General features: G+C 45.6%; 1 protein-coding gene across 1 annotated transcript in view; it reads left to right on the top strand.

Annotated features, from left to right (window-relative positions):
* The window catches only part of LOC120062908 (hexokinase-2-like), a 77,126-nt gene extending 54,486 nt beyond the window's left edge, over positions 1 to 22,640 (top strand). The window contains exons 10-18 of the mRNA XM_039012969.1: positions 8,879 to 9,183; positions 9,981 to 10,129; positions 11,263 to 11,382; positions 18,599 to 18,694; positions 18,934 to 19,033; positions 19,577 to 19,760; positions 20,176 to 20,331; positions 20,637 to 20,873; positions 22,496 to 22,640. Of these exons, the coding sequence (XP_038868897.1) occupies positions 8,879 to 9,183; positions 9,981 to 10,129; positions 11,263 to 11,382; positions 18,599 to 18,694; positions 18,934 to 19,033; positions 19,577 to 19,760; positions 20,176 to 20,331; positions 20,637 to 20,873; positions 22,496 to 22,640 (1,492 nt within the window). The remainder of the gene's footprint in view (positions 1 to 8,878; positions 9,184 to 9,980; positions 10,130 to 11,262; positions 11,383 to 18,598; positions 18,695 to 18,933; positions 19,034 to 19,576; positions 19,761 to 20,175; positions 20,332 to 20,636; positions 20,874 to 22,495) is intronic.
* The last annotated feature ends 423 nt before the right edge of the window (positions 22,641 to 23,063 follow it).

Below are 23,063 nucleotides of genomic sequence, written 5' to 3'. Positions count from 1 at the left end.
TGCCGCTTTCGGGCAGTTTTCGACCGGCGGGTGAACGTCTGTTCCACTTGAGGCAGGGGACGAGGAGCACACAGGAGTTCGCCTTGGACTTCCGGATCCTGGCCGCCAGCGCGGGATGGAACGAAAGGGCCCTGATCGATCACTACCGGTGCAGTCTGCACAAGGACGGGAGTTGGCCTGCAGGGACACCACTCTTACGTTTGACCAGCTGGTGGACCTGTCCATCCGGCTGGATAACCTGCTGGCTACCCGCGGACGTCCGGATCGTGGCCTGTCAGTTCCATCCCCCAGCACCTCCGCTCCGATGCCCATGGAGCTGGGAGGTGCTGCGCTTAGGGCGACCGGAGGAGGGGCCGTTCCATGTACCATCTGTGGCCGCAGAGGGCACACTGCTGGTCGGTGCTGGGGAGGTTCTTCTGGGAGTCGAGACAGCAGGCAGGGCACTCTCGTGTCACCCCAGGTGAGTCGGCACCAGGCTCACTCAGAGCCTCCTGTTGCTCACATGTTTTTGTTTATACATTTTCCTGAGTTTTCCCCGCATTCCCAGCATAAGGCGCTCGTAGATTCAGGCGCAGCTGGGAATTTTATTGACAGAGCATTTGCCCGTAGTTTAGGGATCCCCATTGTTCCTGTGGATATGCCCTTCCCTGTGCTCGCCCTAGATAGTCGACCATTAGGGTCAGGGCTAATTAGGGAGGCCACCGCTCTACTGGGCATGGTTACGCAGGAGGGTCATAGGGAGAGAATTAGTATTTTCCTTATTGATTCTCCTGCGTTTCCCGTGGTGCTGGGCCTACCCTGGTTGGCCTGTCATGACCCCACTATTTCGTGGCAACAGAGGGCTCTCAAGGGGTGGTCATGAAAGTGCTCGGGGAGGTGTTTAGGGGTTTCCGTCGGTGCTACTACGGTGGAAAGTCCAGACCAGGTCTCCACCGTGCGCATCCCCTCTGAATATGCCGATTTGGCTCTCGCCTTCTGTAAGAAGAAGGCGACTCAATTACCACTCCATCGACGGGGGGATTGTGCGATAAATCTCCTGGTAGACGCAGCACTTCCCAGGAGTCATGTGTATCCCCTGTCACAGGAGGAGACGGTGGCTATGGAAACATATGTCTCCGAATCCGTCCACTTCACCTGCCTCCTCGAGTTTCTTTTTTGTGAAGAAGAAGGATGGAGGTCTGCGCCCGTGCATTGACTATCGAGGTATCAACCAAATCACTGTGAGGTACAGCTACCCGCTGCCTCTCATAGCCAGTGTGATAGAGTCAATGCACGGGGCGCGCTTCTTCACAAAATTGGATCTCAGGAGCGCTTACAACCTGGTGCGTATCCGGGAGGGGGATGAGTGAAAGACGGCATTTAGTACCACCTCAGGGCACTATGAGTACCTCGTCATGCCGTACGGGTTGATGAATGCTCCATCAGTCTTCCAGGCATTTGTAGACGAGATTTTCCGGGACCTGCACGGGCAGGGTGTAGTGGTGTATATCGACAACATTCTGATATACTCCGCTACACGCGCCGAGCATGTGTCCCTGGTGCGCAGGGTGCTTGGACGACTGTTAGAGCATGACCTGTACGTCAAGGCTGAGAAATGTCTGTTCTCCGCATTTCCACTTCAGGGGTGGAGATGGAGAGTGACCACATTTCAGCCGTGTGTAATTGGCCGACTCCCACCACGGTAAAGGAAGTGCAGCGGTTTCTAGGGTTTGCCAACTACTACCGGAGGTTTATCCGGGGCTTTGGTCAGGTAGCGGCTCCCATTACCTCACTGCTGAAGGGGGGACCGGTGCGACTGCAGTGGTCGGCGGAGGCGGACATGGCTTTTGGTCACCTGAAGGCTCTGTTTACCTCGGCTCCCGTGCTGGCTCATCCGGATCCCTCTTTGGCGTTCAAAGTGGAGGTGGACGCGTCTGAGGCTGGGATAGGAGCCGTGCTCTCTGTGCTCGGGTACGCCACCAAAGCGCCGCCCCTGTGCTTTCTTTTCGAAGAAGCTCAGCCCGGCGGAGCGAAACTATGATGTGGGGGACCGGGAGCTGTTGGCTGTTGTCAAGGCTCTGAAAGCGTGGAGACACTGGCTTGAGGGGGCTAAACACCCTTTTCTCATCTGGACTGACCACCGCAATCTGGAGTACATCCGGGTGGCGAGGAGACTGAACCCTCACCAGGCAAGGTGGGCCATGTTCTTTACCCGTTTTGTTTTCACCCTGTCCTACAGACCAGGTTCCCAGAATGCTAAGGCAGACGCACTGTCCCGGATGTATGACACAGAGGAGTGGTCCATAGATCACACTCCCATACTTCCAGCTTCTTGCCTGATGGCACCGGTGGTGTGGGAGTTGTACGCGGACATCGAGCGGGCGTTACATACAGAGTCTTGAAGGAGTTCCCACATATGCTGCGCACTTGTTGGCTGCTTTTCCTTCAGTTTGCAGTCCAAATCATCCCAAACCATCTCAATTGGGTTCAGGTTGGGTGATTGTGGAGGTCAGGTCATCTGATGCAGCACTCCATCACTCTCCTTCTTGGTCAAATAGCCTTTACACAGCCTGGAGGTGTGTTGGGTCATTGTCCTGTTGAAAAACAAATGATTGTGCAACTAAGCGCAAACCAGATGGGATGGCATATCGCTGCAGAATGCTGTGGTAGCCATGCTGGTTAAGTGTGCCTTGAATTCTAAATAAATCACTGACAGTGTCACTAGCAAAGCACCCCCACACATCATACGTCCTCCTCCATGCTTCACGGTGGGAACCACACATGCGGCGATCAACGTTCACCTACTCTGTGTCTCACAAAGACAGGGCGGTTGGAACCAAAATTCTCCGATTTGGACTCGTCAGACCAAACGACAGATTTCCACCGGTCTAATGTCGATTGCTCGTGTTTCTTAGCCCAAGCAAGTCTCTTCTTCTTATTGGTGTCCTTTAGTAGTGGTTTCTTTGCAACAATTTCGACCTGATTCATACAGTCTACTCTGAACAGTTTGTTTGTTTAATCCATTTTAGAATAAGGCTGTAACGTAACAAAATGTGGAAAAGTCAAGGGGTCTGAATACTTTCCGAAGGCAAATGTATATACAGTACCAGTCAAAGGTTTGGACACACCTACTCATTCAAGGGTTTTTCTTTATTTTACTATTTTCTACAATGTGTAATAACAGTGAGGACATAAACTATGAAATAACACATATGGAATCATGTAGTAACCAAAAAAGTGTTCAACAAATCAAAATATATTTGAGATTCTTCAAAGTAGCCACCCTTTGCCTTGATGACAGCTTTGTACACTCTTGGCATTCTCTCAACCAGGTTTACCTGGAATGCTTTTCCAACAGTCTTGAAGGAGTTCCCACATACGCTGAGCGCTTGTTGTCTGCTTTTCCTTCAGTTTGCGGTCCAACTCATCCCAAACCATCTCAATTTGGTTGAGGTCGGGTGATTATGGAGGCCAGGCCATCTGATGAAGCACTCCAACACTCCTTACTGGTCAAATAGACCTTACACAGCCTGGAGGTGTGTTGGATCATTGTTCTGTTGAAAAACAAACGATAGATGGGATGGCGTATCGCTGCAGAATGCTGTGGTAGCCACGCTGGTTAAGGGTGCCTTGAATTCTAAATAAATCACTGACAGTGTCACCAGCAAAGCACCCCCGCACCATCACACCTCCTCTTCCATGCTTCATGGTGGGAACCACACATGCGGAGATCATCCGTTCACCTTCTCTGCATCTCACAAAGACACCACGGTTGGAAGCAAAAAGCTAACATTTGGACTCATCAGACCAAAGGACATAAAGGAAAGAAATTTCACAAATTAACTTTTAACAAGGCACACCAGTTAATTGAAACGCATTCCAGGTGACTACCTCATGAAGCTGGTTGAGAGAATGCCAAGAGTGTGCAAAGCTGTCATCAAGCTAAAGTGTGGCTTCTTCCACCGGTCTGTTACGTGAACTCTGTGAAGCATTTATTTGGGCTGCAATTTCTGAGGCTGGTAACTCTAATGAACTTATCCTCTCTAGCATAGGTAACTCTGGGTCTTCCTTTCCTGTGGCGGTCCTCATGAGAGCCAGTTTCATCATAGTGCTTGATGGTTTTTGCTACTGCACTTGAAAACTTTCAAAGTTCTTGAAATGTTCCGTATTGACTGACCTTCATTTCTTAAAGTAATGATGGACTGTCGTTTCTCTTTGCTTATTTGAGCTGTTCTTGCCATAATATGGACTTGGTCTTTTACCAAATAGGGCTATCTTCTGTATACCACCCTTACCTTGTCACAACCCAACTGATTGCCTCAAACGCATTAAGAAGGGAAGAAATTCCACAAATTCACTTTTAATAAGGCATATATGTTACTTGAAATGCATTGCAGCTGACTACCCCATTTTTTTTTCACCTTTATTTAACCAGGTAGGCTAGTTGAGAACAAGTTCTCATTTGCAACTGCGACCTGGCCAAGATAAAGCATAGCAATTCGACACATACAACAACACAGAGTTACACATGGAATAAACAAAACATACAGTCAATAATACAGTAGAAAAATAAGTCTATATACAATGTGAGCAAATGAGGTGAGCTAAGGGAGGTAAAGGCAAAAAAAGGCCATGGTGGCGAGGTAAATACAATATAGCAAGTAAAACACTGGAATGGTAGATTTGCAGTGGAAGAATGTGCAAAGTAGAAATAGAAATAATGGGGTGCAAAGGAGCTAAATAAATAAATACAGTAGGGGAAGAGGTAGTTGTTTGGGCTAAATTATAGATAGGCTATGTACAGGTGCAGTAATCTGTGAGCTGCTCTGACAGCTGGTGCTTAAAGCTAGTGAGGGAGATAAGTGTTTCCAGCTTCAGAGATTTTTGCAGTTCGTTCCAGTCATTGGCAGCAGAGTACTGGAAGGAAAGACGACCAAAGGAGGAATTGGCTTTGGGGGTGACCAGTGAGATATACCTGCTGGAGCGCGTGCTACGAGTGGGTGCTGCTATGGTTACCAGTGAGCTGAGATAAGGCGGGGCTTTACCTAGCAGACTTGTAGATAACCTGTAGCCATTGGGTTTGGCGACGAGTATGAAGCGAGGGCCAACCAACGAGAGCGTACAGGTCGCAATGGTGGGTAGTGTATGGGGATTTGGTGACAAAACGGATGGCACTGTGATAGATTGCATCCAGTTTGTTGAGTAGAGTGTTGGAGGCTATTTTATAGATGACATCACCGAAGTCGAGGATCGGTAGGATGGTCAGTTTTACGAGGGTATGTTTGGCAGCATGAGTGAAGGATGCTTTGTTGCGAAATAGGAAGCCGATTCTAGATTTAAATTTGGATTGGAGATGCTTAATGTGAGTCTGGAAGGAGAGTTTACAGTCTAACCAGACACCTAGGTATTTGTAGTTGTCCACGTATTCTAAGTCAGAGCCGTCCAGAGTAGTGATGCTGGACGGGAGAGCAGGTGCGAGCAGTGATCGGTTGAATAGCATGCATTTAGTTTTACTTGCGTTTAAGAGCAGTTGGAGGCCACGGAAGGAGAGTTGTATGGCATTGAAGCTCGTCTGGAGGTTAGTTAACACAGTGTCCAAAGAAGGGCCAGAAGTATACAGAATGGTGTCGTCTGCGTAGAGGTGTATCAGAGAATCACCAGCAGCAAGAGCAACATCATTGATGTATACAGAGAAGAGTCGGCCCGAGGATTGAACCCTGTGGCACCCCCATAGAGACTGCCAGAGGTCCGGACAACAGGCCCTCCGATTTGACACACTGAACTCAATCAGAGAAGTAGTTGGTAAACCAGGCGAGGCAATCAGTTGAGAAACCAAGGCCGTCGAGTCTGCCAATAAGAATGTGGTGATTGACAGAGTCGAAAGCCTTGGCCAGGTCGATGAATACGGCTGCGCAGTAATGTCTCTTATCGATGGCGGTTATGATGTCGTTTAGGACCTTGAGCGTGGCTGAGGTGCACCCATGACCACCTCTGAAACCAGATTGCATAGCGGAGAAGGTACGGTGGGATTCGAAATGGTCGGTAATCTGTTTGTTAACTTGGCTTTCGAAGACCTTAGAAAGACAGGGTAGGATAGATATAGGTCTGTAGCAGTTTGGGTCTAGATTGTCACCCCCTTTGAAGAGGGGGATGACCGCGGCAGCTTTCCAATCTTTGGGAATCTCAGACGATACGAAAGAGAAGTTGAACAGGCTAGTAATAGGGGTTGCAACAATTTTGGCAGATCATTTTAGAAAGAGAGGGTTCAGATTGTCTAGCCCGGCTGATTTGTAGGGGTCCAGATTTTGCAGCTCTTTCAGAACATCAGCTGTCTGGATTTGGGTGAAGGAGAAATGGTGGGGGCTTTGGCGGGTTGCTGTGGAGGGTGCCGGGCAGTTGACCGGGGTAGGGGTAGCCAGGTGGAAAGCATGGCCAGCCGTAGAGAAATGCTTATTGAAATTCTCAATTATAGTGGATTTATCGGTGGTGACAGTGTTTCCTAGCCTCAGAGCAGTGGGCAGCTGGGAGGAGGTGCTCTTATTCTCCATGGAATTTACAGTGTCCCAGAACTTTTTTGAGTTAGTACTACAGGATGCATATTTCTGTTTGAAAAAGCTAGCCTTACCTTTCCTAACTGCCTGTGTATATTTGTTCCTAACTTCCCTGAAAAGTTGCATATCACGGGGGCTATTCGATGCTAATGCAGAACGCCACAGGATGTTTTTGTGCTGGTCAAGGGCAGACAGGTCTGGAGTGAACCAAGAACTATATCTATTCCTATTTCAATTTTTTTTGAATGGGGCATGCTTATTTAAGATGGTGAGGAAGGCACTTTTAAAGAATAGCCAGGCATCATCTATTGACGGGATGTCAATGTCATTCCAGGATACCCCGGCCAGGTCGATTAGAAAGGCCTGCTTGCTGAAGTGTTTTAGGGAGTGTTCGACAGTGATGAGGGGTGGTCGTTTGGTCGCTGACCCATTACGGATGCAGGCAATGAGGCAGTGATCACTGAGATCTTGATTGAAAACAGCAGAGGTGTATTTGGAGGGCGAGTTAGTTAGGATGACATCTATGAGGGTGCCCGTGTTTACGGATTTGGAGTTGTACCTGGTAGGTTCATTGATAATTTGTGTGAGATTGAGGGCATCAAGCTTAGATTGTTGGATGGCCGGGGTGTTAAGCATGTCCCAGTTTAGGTCACCTAGTAGCACGAGCTCAGAAGATAGATGGGGCGCAATCAATTCACATATGGTATCGAGGGCACAGCTGGGGGCAGAGGGAGGTCTATAGCAAGCGGCAACAGTGAGAGACTTGTTTCTGGAATTTTTAGAAGTAGAAGCTCGAATTGTTTGGGTACAGACTTGGATACTAATACAGAACTCTGCAGGCTATCTTTGCAGTAGATTGCAACACCGCCCCCTTTGGCAGTTCTATCTTGGCGGAAAATGTTATAGTTAGCGATGGAGATTTCAGGGTTTTCTGTGGTTTCCTAAGCCAGGATTCAGACACGGCTAAGACATCCGGGTTGGCAGAGTGTGCTAAAGCAGTGAGTAAAACAAACTTAGGGAGTAGGCTTCTAATGTTAACATGCATGAAACCAAGGCATTTACGGTTACAGAAGTCAACAAATGAGAGCACCGTGGGAGTGGGGCTAGGCACTGCAGGACCTGGATTAACCTCTACATCACCAGACGAACAGAGGAGAAGTAGGATAAGGGTATGGCTTAATGCTATACGAACTGGCTGTCTAGCACGTTCGGAAAAGAGAGAGTAAAAGGAGCAGGTTTCTGGGCTCGATAGCATAGATTCAGACAAAGGTAAGGTAGGATGTGAGTACATTGGAGGTAAACCTAGGCATTGAGTAATGATGAGAGAGATATAGTCTCTAGAGACGTTTAAACCAGGTGATGTCATCACATATGTAGGAGGTGGAACAACATGGTTGGTTAAGGCATATTGAGCAGGGCTAGAGGCTCTACAGTGAAATAAGACAGTAATCACTAACCAGGACAGTAATGGACGAGGCATATTGATATTAGAGAGAGGCATGCTTAGCCAAGTGAACATATGGGTCCAGTGAGTGGTTGGGCTGACTGGGAACACGGCGATTCAGACAGTTAGCAGGCCGATGCTAACAAGCTAGCAGTTAGCAGACCGGGGCTGGCAAGCTAGCAGTTAGCAGACCGGGTTAGCAAGCAAGCAGTTAGCAGGGGCTAGCAGTTAGCAGACCGGGGCAGGCAAGCTACCAGCTAGCAGACCGGGGCAGGAGAGCTAGCAGTTAGCAGACCGGGGCAGGCAAGCTAGCAGTTAGCAGACCGGGGCTAGCAAGTTAGCCTTTGGGGGACGTCGCGATGGGTGTAAGTCTGTTTTTGCCTCTTCGTGCGGTGACGTCGATAGACAAGTCGTGGAATTAGTAGGGTTCCAGGTAGCTCTAGGTAGCTAGCAGGCCTAGCAGGTTAGCAGAATGGGCCTTCAGCTGGCGTTGCGCCTGAGGGGCCTGTTGGAGTCCTCGGGCAGATTATGTCGGTATTCCAGTCGTAGAGGATCGGCGGGGTTCCGTGCCCCGTACCGGCAGTAGAAGGTGGTTGAGAGAATGCCAAGAGTGTGCAAGGCTGTCATCAAGTTAAAGGGTGGCTACTTTGAAGAATCTAAAATCTAAAATATATTTTGATTTGTTTAACACTTTTAGTAGAAAAAAATGTAGAAAATAGAAAAAAATAAAGAAAAACCCTTGAATGAGTAGGTGTGTCCAAACTTTTGACTAATACTGTACATGTATTCACTAGTAACTGAAACATGATCAAATATATTTAATTTACAAACAGTTTACTAATAGCTAATAAGCCTTTTAATAAAGTTTTATAAGCTTAAAATAAAGTTGTACCTCCTCTCCCAGGTTTGCGCGGCGGCTCCACAAGATGGTGCGGCGGCTTGTGCCGGATTGCAACGTGCGTTTCCTGCGCTCGGAGGACGGAAGTGGGAAGGGAGCGGCCATGGTGACAGCAGTGGCGTTTCGGCTGGCTATCCAGCATGCCGGGCGGCAGCGTATCCTGGACGCTCTGCGTCTGAGCCAGGAGCAGCTGCTGGACGTGAAAAGGAGGATGGGAGAGGAGATGAACAGAGGCTTGGCCAAGGAGAGTCATGACCAAGCCACCGTCAAGATGCTACCCACCTTTGTTCGCTCCATCCCCGACGGCACAGGTACAGGGTCAAGAGGAGAAGATGGAGAGAGGAGGGAGAGGGGTGTTATCTGTGGGAGAATCTCAATGGCATTTTCTTGATTCCTCATGTCGTCTCTCCTTGCCCGCTTTTCAAAACCAATTGGATTAGAAAGTCAGAGGGGAGTGACCTCTGACCTCATCCAATGGGTTTTTAGGAGGTGAGAACAGGGGACGCGAGTAATCGAGGAAATGCAGTTGAGAGGGAGCCATAAGCTACTGATGGGCCTTGAAAATCCTTGAAAATAGATGGATGTCCTTGGCAGGGCTATAGCAGGAAACTGAGAAGAAAGCCTTAAGCTGTTACAAATAAAAACACAAACTCAATATAGTTGCAAATTATTAAAACCAAATCGAATTATAATGGACTTATAATACAGTTTCTTGATTGTGTCTAGCTCACTAATAGTCACCTAAATGAAAGCTAGACAGTCAGGGAGCATGGAAAATTCCAAAAACAATGGATAGAGGACTATTTTTATACAATTATTGAAAGCGAGGAAATGTAATACATTTTCAGTACGGCCCTCCGTTTGTTTAAGACCCAATGCGGCTCCTGGGGTAAATGAGTTTGACACCCCTGGGTTAGAGAGATGGGCCAGCAATCAAAACCTCAGCGGTTGGAAATTCATGGCTGACAAAATGTATGTTAGGATGTGAGCACCTACTGCTGTTGTGGTCCTTAACAAGGCACATAACCCCCAAACGGCTAAATATAATTTTGGAGTGTTATCTTACTTTCTTAGCTTCTCTCCCCATTGTGCTCATTGAACTCATCAGAGAGCGGTGAATTCTTGGCCCTGGACTTGGGAGGGACCAACTTCCGGGTACTGCTGGTGCGTGTGCGGTGCGGGAAGAGACGCAGTGTGGAGATGCACAACAAGATCTACTCCATTCCCCAGGAGGCCATGCAGGGCACTGGAGAGGAGGTAAACCGTGTTTTCACTGACAGCCGTTCTGAACTTGAGCACCTCGTGCAATGAAGTTTCCCCCAATCTTTCCTGCTAATTTGGGAACTTTTGGTTGTTTGTGTGTGAGAAATGCTGTAAATTAAGAGGACTCTATGTATTTTGAAAGATGAGACTTGAGGATTATATTCTTGTTCTTTTTGAAAGCGACAACTGTAGGACAACAGTATCTTCTTAGGCTATTCAAATATTTGGGAAATAGGCTGCTGTTCATAACTTTCATTTGTCTTCAAACTTTTATGATAAGTGTAGGAGGAGAGGTTATTGGCCATTTAGATTTTAACCTCACATGGAGGGATTTTTTCGCCCTGCACTGATAATTTAAACTTGATTTAACTTGTCATTATATTTTTCTATAGGCCATTGATATTGTTTGTTCTCTTTCATTATCAGTCCCATGGCTACCTTACGTTTTTAGGATATTTAAACAACTTTGAGATGGAACGCCGTTAGATTCATTCATTGTTTGATCGGGAGAAAGCCATGCATGCATAAAACGATGAAAGCGTAGCCTAGCCCAAAGTCATATTCATATTGAAGGGAGAGAAGGGAATATAGCCTACGTTTTTTTTTAACAGCTAGACAATATAGTTAAGGAGTGTCAGTTATAAAACATGTACAAGTTTAGGCTATAAGGCCCATGCATCCGACAGAGAGAGAAAGAGAAACAATATTTTCTGAATGGACATTTTGTGCTGCTTTGGTGGAATTCTCTGCTGTCTAGCCTACATTCCTCTCTTGCGTTCTGTAGGCCTGTACAACATAGGCTATTTATTGAAATAAGCTAAAGCAAATAGGAATGGCGCCAGTCAAGTTCAAATAGGCTAAACCACCGTCTGTCAATTCACTATGTCGTCACCATCGACAATGGCTTTCAATTATCAGGAGGATAATTATATCTATGGATATAATATTTTATATCCATAGATATAAAATATTGGCCAACCCTAATAGGTAGAACTCAGTCCCAGTCCACTGCATTGGTAATTTGACCTATCTATTCTCTCTTTCTCACTCACTCTTTTCTATTTCCCTTTCTCTCTGTCATCTCTCTCGTTCTCTCCTTCTCTCTCTGTTCTCTCTCTCCCTGTCAGCTGTTTGACCACATAGTGCACTGCATTGCTGACTTCCTGGAGTACATGGGTATGAAAGGAGCGTCCTTGCCCCTCGGCTTCACCTTCTCCTTCCCGTGCCATCAGAGCAAACTGGACCAGGTAAAAAAAGCAAACACACACACACACACACACACACACACACACACACACACACACACACACACACACACACACACACACACACACACACACACACACACACACACAGACACAGACACCACATATACACAAAAAGCAATGCATTTCAATCGTTTTTTTATCGATTGACCCACTACTGCTGAAACTCTCACAGACAAAACATTGAGAAGACTAGAGAACACTCATTGTGCTCTGTCTGCACCTCATCATTCCCAGGCCAACGCTTGGAAGGACAAGTGTTGACAGGAGTGGTCGGAGTGCAACACATGGTCTATTCACGCATGCTCTAGGTGCCTGTAGCCTGTGATCCTGACATAGCATAGACCTTTTTTGTGTGGAGTGCCAATTTACAATTTACCCTACCATTTCTAACGATCTGCGTGCCAGTTAGGATTTTCATATGTGCATTAGAACTAATTGTGCCTATTGAATATCTAATTGCCCACAAATGGAAGAATTCCATAGCTCACTAAAGAGAGGTGCTGTCCATCAGCACCACAGGCTTGATCTTGGAACACAGTTTCTCTTGGTGAATGATAGTAACATTCTTTTTTTTTACACCCCTTTTTCTCCCCAATTTCGATCTTGTCTCATCACTGCAACTCCCCAACAGGCTTGGGAGAGGCGAAACATGACCCGCCTAACCATGCTCCTTAACACCCGCCAGCTTAACCCAGAAGCCAGCCACACAAATGTGTCGGAGGAAACACCGTTCAACTGGCGAACTGGGTCAGCCTGCAGACACCCGGTCCGCCACAAGGAGTCTCTAGGGCACGATGAGCCAAGTAAAGCCCCCCCGCCCAAACCCTCCTCTAACCCTGACGACGCTGGGCCAGTTATGTGCCGTCCTATGGGACTCCCAGGAATGAACCCGGGTCTAGCACTCCTGAGTGGCCTTAGATCGCTGGGCCACTCAGGAGGCCCGGACAATCTTTTCTTCAATCAGCTTTGCAAATCTTTTTTGTTTCCCCACCATAGCGGGGGCACCGTCAGTTGTAATAGCGAGATGTTTTTAATATCGACACCTCTCTCCTCAAAATTATCTGTGAATGCTTTTGCTACATCTTCCCCTTTAGTAGTACCATGCATGGGTTATAGACCAAGCGGCTCCTCACTTACCTACTCTAGGTCACAGTATCTTGCAACAACCGTCAGACGTGGAATGTCATTCACATCCACACTCTCATCAAGAGCCACACTAAACATAGGTGCATCTTTTAACGCTACAGTTTGCTGTTCCTTTACATTTTCAACCATTTTCAACCATCTCCGTAACGCGCCCTTAAACAGTTCTGGCAGACACAGGCATGTCTTTGAGATGATTTTGTCTTTGTTAGGCAATCCATCAAATTAAGCCTGGGAACTACTAAGTAAAGCCTCCTTGATATATTCTCCATTAGTAAATGGTTTTCCATGTTTAGCAAAGCACTGCTCAACTTTGTAGCTCTCCTCTGTAGCTTGATTTTTGACTGCACGTAGATTTGTAAACACACTGCTTTGCTTTTCATACCTGGACACGACCCTTTTGATTCCTTCAGCCTTGTCCGCCTCATCCATGAAGTTTTTCCCATGTCTCGTTTCAAAATGACGCCATACACTTAATGTCCAACAAACAACAGTTTTACAACAGAGAGCGCAAACAGAACGGTCCTTCAGTAAAACAAATTTATATTCCTCTGTCCAATGTCTGTGTTCTTTTGCCCATCTTAATCTTTTCTGGTGGGGTAAGTGTGTGTGTCAGAGCTGTGAGTAAGTTGACTATGCAAACAATTTGGGATTTTCAACACATGAATGTTTATTATAAAATGAAGAAGTCAAGAGGTCAAGAGACAAAGAAAAAGCCACATCTCAGACTGGCCAATAAAAATAAATGATTAAGATGGGAAAAAGAACACAGACACTGGACAGAGGAACTCTGCCTAGAAGGCCAGCATCCCGGAGTCGCCTCTTCACTGTTGACGTTGAGACTGGTGTTTTGCGGGTACTATTTAATGAAGCTGCCAGTTGAGGACTTGTGAGGCATCTGTTTCTCAAACTAGACACTCTAATGTACTTGTCCTCTTGCTCAGTTGTGCACCAGGCCTCCCACACCTCTTTCTATTCTGGCTAGAGCCAGTTTGCGCTGTTCTGTGAAGGGAGTAGTACACAGCGTTGTACGAGATCTTCAGTTTCTTGGCAATTTCTCACATGGAATAGCCTTCATTCCTCAGAACAAGAATAGACTGACGAGTTTCAGAAGAAAGTTCTTTGTTTCTGGCCATTTTGAGCCTGTAATCGAATCCAAAAATGCTGATGCTCCAGATACTCAACTAGTCTAAAGAGGGCCAGTTTAATTGCTTCTTTAATCAGCACAACAGTTTACAACTGTGCTAACATAATTGAAAAAGGGTTTTCTAATGATCAATTAGCCTTTTAAAATGATAAACTTGGATTAGCTAACACGACGTGCCATTGGAACACAGGAGTGATGCTGATAATGAGCCTCTGTACACCTATGTAGATATTCCATTCAAAATCAACCGTTTCCACCTACAATAGTCATTTACAACATTAACAATGTCTATACTGTATTTCTGATTAATTTGATGTTATTTTAATGGACAAAAAATGTGCTTTTCTTTCAAAAACAAGGACATTTCTAAGTGACCCCAAACTTTTTAACTGAAGTGTGAGTGTGTGTGTATATGTATATACAGTGGGGAGAACAAGTATTTGTATTTACACTGCCGATTTTGCAGGTTTTCCTACTTACAAAGCATGTAGAGGTCTGTAACCTTTATCATAGGTACACTTCAACTGTGAGAGACGGAATCTAAAAAAAACAAAAATCCAGAAAATCACATTGTATGATTTTTAAGTAATTAATTTGCATTTTATTGCATGACATAAGTATTTGATCACCTACCAACCAGTAAGAATTTCGGCTCTCACAGACCTGTTAGTTTTTCTTTAAAAATCCCTCCTGTTCTCCACTCATTACCTGTATTAACTGCACCTGTTTGAACTCGTTACCTGTATAAAAGACACCTGTCCACACACTCAATCAAACATACTCCAACCTCTCCACAATGGCCAAGACCAGAGAGCTGTGTAAGGACATCAGGGATAAAATTGTAGACCTGCACAAGGCTGGGATGGGTTACAGGACAATAGGCAAGCAGCTTGGTGAGAAGGCAACAACTGTTGGCGCAATTATTAGAAAATGGAAGAAGTTCAAGATGACGGTCAATCACCCTCGGTCTGGGGCTCCATGAAAGATCTCACCTCGTGGGGCATCAGTGATCATGAGGAAGGTGAGGGATCAGCCCAGAACTACACAGCAGGACCTGGTCAATGACCTGAAGAGAGCTGGGACCACAGTCTCAAAGAAAACCATCAGTAACACACTACGCCGTCATGGATTAAAATCCTGCAGCGCACGCAAGGTCCCCCTGCTCAAGCCAGTGCATGTCCAGGCCCGTCTGAAGTTTGCCAATGACCATCTGGATGATCCAGAGGAGGAGTGGGAGAAGGTCATGTGGTCTGATGAGACAAAAATAGAGCTTTTTGGTCTAAACTCCACTCGCCGTGTTTGGAGGAAGAAGAAGGATGAGTACAACCCCAAGAACACCATCCCAACCGTGAAGCATGGAGGTGGAAACATCATTCTTTGGGGATGCTTTTCTGCAAAGGGGACAGGATGACTGCACCGTATTGAGGGGAGGATGGATGGGGCCATGTATCGCGAGATCTTGGCCAACAACCTCCTTCCCTCAGTAAGAGCATTGAAGATGGGTCATGGCTGTGTCTTCCAGCATGACAACAAACCGAAACACACAGCCAGGGCAACTAAGGAGTGGCTCCGTAAGAAGCATCTCAAGGTCCTGGAGTGGCCTAGCCAGTCTCCAGACCTGAACCCAATAGAAAATCTTTGGAGGGAGCTGAAAGTCCGAATTGCCCAGCGACAGCCCCGAAACCTGAAGGATCTGGAGAAGGTCTGTATGGAGGAGTGGGCCAAAATCCCTGCTGCAGTGTGTGCAAACCTGGTCAAGAACTACAGGAAATGTATGATCTCTGTAATTGCAAACAAAGGTTTCTGTACCAAATATTAAGTTCTGCTTTTCTGATGTATCAAATACTTATGTCATGCAATAAAATGCAAATTAATTACTTAAAAATCATACAATGTGATTTATTGGATTTTTGTTTTAGATTCCGTCTCTCACAGTTGAAGTGTACCTATGATAAAAATGACAGACCTCTACATGCTTTGTAAGTAGGAAAACCTGCAAAATCGGCAGTGTATCAAATACTTGTTCTCCCCACTGTATATGTATGAGTCCACCTGTGGTAAATTCAATAGATTGGTCATGATTTGGGGCTCCCGAGTGGCGCAGAGGTCTAAGGCACTGCATCTCAGTGCTACAAACCCTGGTTCGATTCCAGGCTATATCACAACCGGCTATGATTGGGAGTCCCATAGAGCGGCGCACAATTGGCCCCGCGTCGTTAGGGTTTGGTCGGGGTAGGCCGTCATTGTCGCTGTTGCTGCTGGGGATTCTCTGATCCACCTCTAAGCAGACGACACCATTCTGTATACCTCTGACCCTTCTTTGGACACTGTGTTAACTAACCTCCAGACGAGCTTCAATGCCATACAGCTCTCCTTCCGTGGCCTACAACTGCTCTTAAATGCAAGTAAAACTAAATGCATGCTCTTCAACCGATTGCTGCCCGCACCTGCCCGCCCATCCAGCATCACTACTCTGGACGGTTCTGACTTAGAATATGTGGACAACTACAAATACCTAGGTGTCTGGTTAGACTGTAAATTCTCCTTCCAGGCTCACATTAAGCATCTCCAATCCAAAATTAAATCTAGAATTGGCTTCCTATTTTGCAACGAAGCATCCTTCACTCATGCCGCCAAACATACCCTCGTAAAACTGACTATCCTACTGATCCTCGACTTTGGCGATGTCATTTACAAAATAGCCTCCAACACTCTACTCAACAAACTGGATGCAATCTATCACAGTGCCATCCGTTTTGTCACCAAAGCCCCATATACTACCCACCACTGCGACTTGTACACTCTCGTTGGCTGGCCCTCGCTTCATACTCGTCGCAAAAACACACTAGCTCCAGGTCATCTACAAGTCTCTGCTAGGTAAAGCCCCGCCTTATCTCAGCTCACTGGTAACCATAGCAGCACCCACCCATAGCACGCGCTCCAGCAGGTATATCTCACTGGTCACCCCCAAAGCCAATTCTTCCTTTGGCTGCCTTTCCTTCCAGTTCTCTGCTGCCAATGACTGGAACGAATTGCAAAAATCACTGACGCTGGAGACTCATATCTCCCTCACTAGCTTTAAGCACCAGCTGTCAAAGTAGCTCACAGATCACCGCACCTGTACATAGCCCATCTGTAAATAACCCATCCAAATACCTCATCCGCATACTGTATTTATTTATTTATCTTGCTCCTTTGCACCCCAGTATTTCTACTTACACATTCATATATATATATATTCTGCACATCTACCATTCCAGTGTTTAATTGCTATATTGTAATTACTTCGTCACCATGGCCTATTTATTGCCTTACCTCCCTTATCCTACCTCATTTGCACATACTGTATATAGACGTTGTCTATTGTATTATTGACTGTATGTTTGTGTTGTATGTGTCAAACTGCTTTGCTTTATCTTGGCCAGGTCGCAGTTGCAAATGAGAACTTGTTCTCAACTAGCCTAACTGGTTAAATAAAGGTGAAATAAAAAAATAAAAAATTGTAAATAAGATTTTGTTCTTAACTGACTTGCTTAGTTAAATAAAATAAATTTATTTAATTAATTTAAATAAAATTTGAAAGGCACACACCTGTCTATATAAGGTCCCACAGTTGACAGTGCATGTCAGAGCAAAAACCAAGTCATGAGGTCAAAGCAATTGTCCGTAGAGCTTCGAGACAGGATTGTGTCGAGGCACATATCAGGGTAAGGGTACCAAAAAATGTCTGCAGCATTGAAGGTACCCAAGAACACAGTGGCCCCCATCATTCTTAAATGGAAGAAGTTTGGAACCACCAAGATTTTTCCTAGAGCTGGCCAAACTGAGCGATCAGGGGGAAAGGTCCTTGGTCAGGGAGGTGACCAAGAACCCGATGGTCACTCTTGACAGCTCTAGAGTTCCTCTGTGGCCTTTATGGTCGAGTGGAAGGAAGGAAGCCACTCATCAGTAAAAGGCACATGACCGCCCGCTTGGAGTTTGCCAAAAGGCACCTAAATACTCTCGGACCATGAGAAACAAGAATCTCTGGTCTGATGAAATAAAGATTGAACTCTTTGGCCTGAATGCCAAGCATCACGTCTTTAGGAAACCTGCCACCATCCCTACGGTGAAGCATGGTGGTGGCAGCATCATGCTGTGGGCTTGTTTTTCAGCAGCAGGGACTGGGAGACTAGTCAGTATCGAGGCAAATATGAACGGAGGAAAGTACAGAGATCCTTGATGACAACCTGCTCAAGAGAGCTCAGGACCTCAGACTGGGGCGAAGGTTCACCTGCCAACAGGACAACGGCCCTAAGCACACAGCCAAGACAACGCAGGAGTGGCTTCGGGACAAGTCTCCGAATGTCCTTGAGTGGCCCAGCCAGAGCCTGGACTTGAATCTAATCGAACATCTCTGGAGAGACCTGAAAATAGCTCTGCAGCAACGCTCCCCATCCAAACTGACAGAGCTTGAGAGGATCTGCAGAGAAGAATGGAAGAAACTCCCCAAACACAGGTGTGCCAAGCTTGTAGCGTCATACTCAAGAAAACTCAATGGTGTAATTGCTGCTAAAGGTGCTTCAACAAAGTACTGAGTAAAGGGTTTGAATACTTATGTAAATGTGATATTTCAGTTTTTATATTTAATAAATTAGGAAACATTTATAAAAACCTGTTTTTGCTTTATCATGGTATATTGTGTGTAGATTAATAAGGGGGGAAAACAATTTAATCAATTTTAGAATAAGTCTGGAACATAACAAAAACATTTTTGGGGGGGTGGCTTGCCAAGCCTTGGCGTGCCAAAACAAATACCCTCACGTGCCAAGGCTGGCCTTCATGTCTTAGGTTTCCGACTAATCAACATTCCAGATAAAGATGCCTGTCCTAATGTGATGTCCGTTCCTCCTACTTCTCCTCCAGGGCATCCTGCTAAAGTGGACCAAGGGTTTCAAAGCTACTGGCTGCGAGGGGGAGGATGTTGTCACTCTACTGAAGGATGCTATCTACCACAGAGAGGTCAGAGGTCACACCTACTGACTGGGCTTTCTCAAAATCCTACACTGCCCAGAATCAAAACAGTACCTGTAGGATCTCAAATCCTTTAAAAATGGAATATGATACTGTGAAAGTACACCGTCCGTAACCATTTTGGAAGTTGATGTTAAAGTATACCAGTCTCAAATCTGAAATCCTCTGGTTATAGCACACTGTTCCATGTTAGTGATCCGTACTTCTTCGTGTTGATGTTTTTGTAGGAGTTTGACCTGGACGTGGTTGCCGTGGTGAATGATACGGTGGGCACCATGATGACATGTGGCTACGAGGACCCACTGTGTGAGGTGGGCCTCATCGTAGGTGAGTCTCAGAGCCTACGGGATGTGCCTTCTGGGCCACAAGCACAGGCTGTATGTCACGTTCCTGACCCGTTTTCCGTTGTTTTGTATTTATTTAGTATGGTCAGGGCGTGAGTTGGGTGGGTTGTCTATGTGTGATTTTCTATGTTGGGATTTTGTGTTCGGCCCGGTATGATTCTCAATCAGAGGCAGCTGTCAATCGTTGTCCCTGATTGAGAATCATACTTAGGCAGCCTGGGTTTCACGTGTGTTTTGTGGGTGTTTGTCTACCGTGTTAGTGTTTTCACCACACGGTACTGTTTCGGTTTTCTGCACATCGTTTATTGTTTTTGTATTTCAGTGTTCAGTTTCGGTTTTAATAAATCATCATGAGCACGAACCACTCTGCATATTGGTCCGATCCTTCTCGCCTCTCCTCGTCCGATGAGGAGGACGAAATAGACAATCGTTACACTGTAACAGATCAACAACGGTCTCCCTTTTATTTCAATGAGTTTCCTCTCTCTCTCTCACTCACTCACTCACTCACTTCCCCTCTTTCCAGGTACTGGCACCAACGTGTGCTACATGGAGGAGATGCAGAACATGGAGCTGGTGGATGGGAGCGAAGGGAAGATGTGTGTTAACATGGAGTGGGGGGCGTTCGGGGACCACGGAGAGCTGGACAACTTCAGCACAGACTTCGACAAAGCCGTGGATGAGCACTCCGCCAACCCTGGCAAACAGACGTAGACTATTACTGTTTGTTTGCAGTTGTGTTATAATTAAGCAATAAGGCCAGAGGGGGTATGGTATATGGCCAATATACCATGGCTTTCAGCCAATCAGCATTCAGGGCTTGATCCACCCAGTTTATAATAAAGAAAGAACACCCTTAGTTGAGGTGTTGACTTACAAAGGATGAACTGAAGAAAGGAGTTTGTAACTTTATCTCCTTCTTGTGAGTGTATTGGATTTATTATTTACTGTTTTTTCAAGTTGATTGATGTATCTTTGGAGGCTGGGGACTACTAGACACACACCAGGGCAATAACACTTTCATCCATAAAGCCTGATAGCTGGTTTTCCAGGGGTAAGCCACAGGAATCAAGTGTCTTTGTCTCGCTCTCTCTCTCTTGCTCTCTCTCGCTCTCTCTCTGTCAGGTATGAGAAGATGATCAGTGGGATGTACCTTGGGGAGATAGTGAGGAACGTACTGCTGGAGTTCACTACTAAGGGACTGCTGTTCCGAGGCAAACTCTCTGAGAGGCTCAAGACCAGAGGCATCTTTGAAACCAAGTTCCTCTCCCAGATCGAGAGGTGAGTCAGTGTCTAGTGTCTGGTCATGTTTGTGGTAACCACACCTTCAATCAATATCTAGTGTTGATGCATGACGAGCAAGAAGAAGATTGGAAAAGTGTTTCAATAAAAAAAGTTGCTTAAAAGTTGACAGCCATGGTGGGAGCAATGTGTGAATCCCTTTTTCTGTGTATCAAAGCTATTCGATTTCGATATGTCTAGCAAAGGATGGAGAACAACGTGTGCTATTTATGTTCATAAAAAGTGTTGATTTGATATAGATCTCGTTGATATTTACTTGACTGTTGTCTGTGCCCCTCTGTTAGTGACCGTCTGGCCCTGAGGCAGGTGCGCTCCATCCTGCAGCACCTGGGTCTGACCAGCTCTACGTGTGACGACAGCATCCTGGTGAAGGAGGTGTGTAGCGTGGTGGCTTGCCGCGCAGCCCAGCTCTGTGGTGCCGGCCTGGCTGCCGTGGTCGATAAGATCCGGCAGAACCGCAACCTCCCTGAGCTCAAAATTACAGTGGGTGTCGACGGAACACTCTACAAACTACACCCACGGTAAGTGCTTGTTTTTTTGTGATAATACTGTCAGGTTAAAGCTCACAAAACATATTCAACCACAAAGACCAGGGAGGTTTTCCAATGTCTCGCAAAGAAGGGCACCTATTGGTAGGGGGGGGCAGGCAGAGATTGAATATCTCAACAACAAAAAATATATTTTTGAGCAATGTTAAGTTATTAATTACACTTTGGATGGTGTAGTGACTACAAAGTTACACCTAGTCCTTCCTAACAAAGTTGCCGAAGAGGAAGGAAACCGCTCAGGGGTTTCACAATGAGGGCAATGGTGAATTTAAAACAGTTACAGAGTTTAATGGCTATGATAGTAGAAAACAAAGGATTTACTCCACAATACTAACCTAAATTACAGAGTGAAAATAAGGAAGCCTGTACAGAATATAAATATTCCAAAACATGCATCCTGTTTGTAATAAGGCACTCAAGGAAAACTGCAAATCGTGGCAAAGAAATACATTTTATGTACTGAATATGAAGCATTATGTTTGGGGCAAATACAACACAACACATAACTGAGTACCACTCTTCATATTTTCAAGCATGGTGGTGGCTGCATCATCTTATGGGTATGCTTAACATCGGCAAGGATTAGGGAGTTTTTTTAGGATGAAAAACGGAATAGAGCTAAGCACTGGCAAAATCCTAGCGGAAAACCTGGTTCAGTCCGCTTTCCAACAGACACTGGGAGTCAAATTCAGCTTTCAGGAGGACAATTACCTAAAACACAATGCCAAATAGGTTATACAAGGGAGTTGCTTACCAATACGGCATTGAATGTTCCTAGTTACAGTTTTGACTTGAATCAGCTTGAAAATCTATGGCAAAACTTGAAAATGGCTGTCTAGTAATGATCAACAAACATCTTGACAGAGATGTCAAAGGTTCTAACCTGTATTTAGTCAGGGGTGTGAATACATATGTAAATGAGATATTTCATTTACAATAAATTAGCAAAAATGTCTAAACATGTTTTTGCTTTGTCATTATGGGGTATTGTATGTAGATAGGTGAGGGGGAAAATAACTATTGAACCCATTTTGAATTCAGGCTGTAACATAACAAAATGTAGAAAAGGTCGAGGGGTCTGAATACTTTCTGAAGGCACTGTAACTAGAAATCTGGACGTTTTTTACTTTATTGTCTTTAGTTTCTCTTTTTTAATCTGGCTGAATCTATGAATAAAATTAGTGGGCGACAAAAAGATAAACATTGAGATCTTCTAACCTAACTTTTTATGCAAGCTGTCTGTTTCCATGGTTTTGATAACATTCTCAAAGGTTTTCTTTTTTTTTTACTGTAGGCTACAAAATATAGTTATTTGGTTTCTTTATGCATTTTTTCCCCAAATATATTTAATTTGAGTGATATAGTGTTGAAATCAGCAGTAAGCATCTAGGAATCCTAAAGTCTACCCTCAAATGCCTTTTCACCGCATCTTTTTACAGTAGCTGTGAGTACATGTACATCTGCCTATGCGCTTCTACCTCATTCTCTTGCTTCTGGCCATGTGAGCTCACTCCTCTGCATTCCCTGCAGCTTCTGGTCTATTGTCTTATGTTCAGAAATCATTGTAAACTGCCTCTCATCTCTCGTCTTCACAGCTTCTCCAACTTCATGCATGAGACTGTCAGGGACCTGGCGCCGCAGTGCAAGGTCACTTTCATCCAATCAGAGGATGGCAGTGGGAAGGGGGCGGCTCTCATAACGGCGGTGGCCTGTCGCATCCGAGATGCCGGGCAACGCTGAGCAGGGGGAGTTCTGGGTACGCTGAGGACAAGGGCTGTCTCCCAAAATGGCACCCTATTTCCTATGTAGTGCACTACATTTGACCAGAGACTTTGGTCAAACGTAGTGTACTATATAGGGAATAGGGGCCATTTGGGACTCATGAAGGACTGGATCACAACAGGGACAGCACAGGATGACAAAGGGATACTGGAAAAGGAGCGCAACGGACTTCTTACTGACAGATTTGCTAGGCCACATCGCATCTGTTAAGCAAATTATGTCATGTTCACAAGCCTGCATCACCAGTTTTTTTGTACTATTTTATTTGATTATTGTTGTATGTGTCTGTTTGTCCTAGTTTGAGAGCGCTTGTGTGGGTGTGAACGCGTTGTGAGCAGTGGGGTAGGAGATGGTGTGTTTGTAAGAGAAAGTGTGTAGCAG

The sequence above is a fragment of the Salvelinus namaycush genome, chromosome 18 (genome assembly GCF_016432855.1).
Source record: "Salvelinus namaycush isolate Seneca chromosome 18, SaNama_1.0, whole genome shotgun sequence".
NCBI lineage: Eukaryota > Metazoa > Chordata > Actinopteri > Salmoniformes > Salmonidae > Salvelinus > Salvelinus namaycush.
The sequence above is the reverse complement of the archived record's forward strand: the minus strand, read 5'-3'. Positions and strand labels throughout refer to the sequence as shown.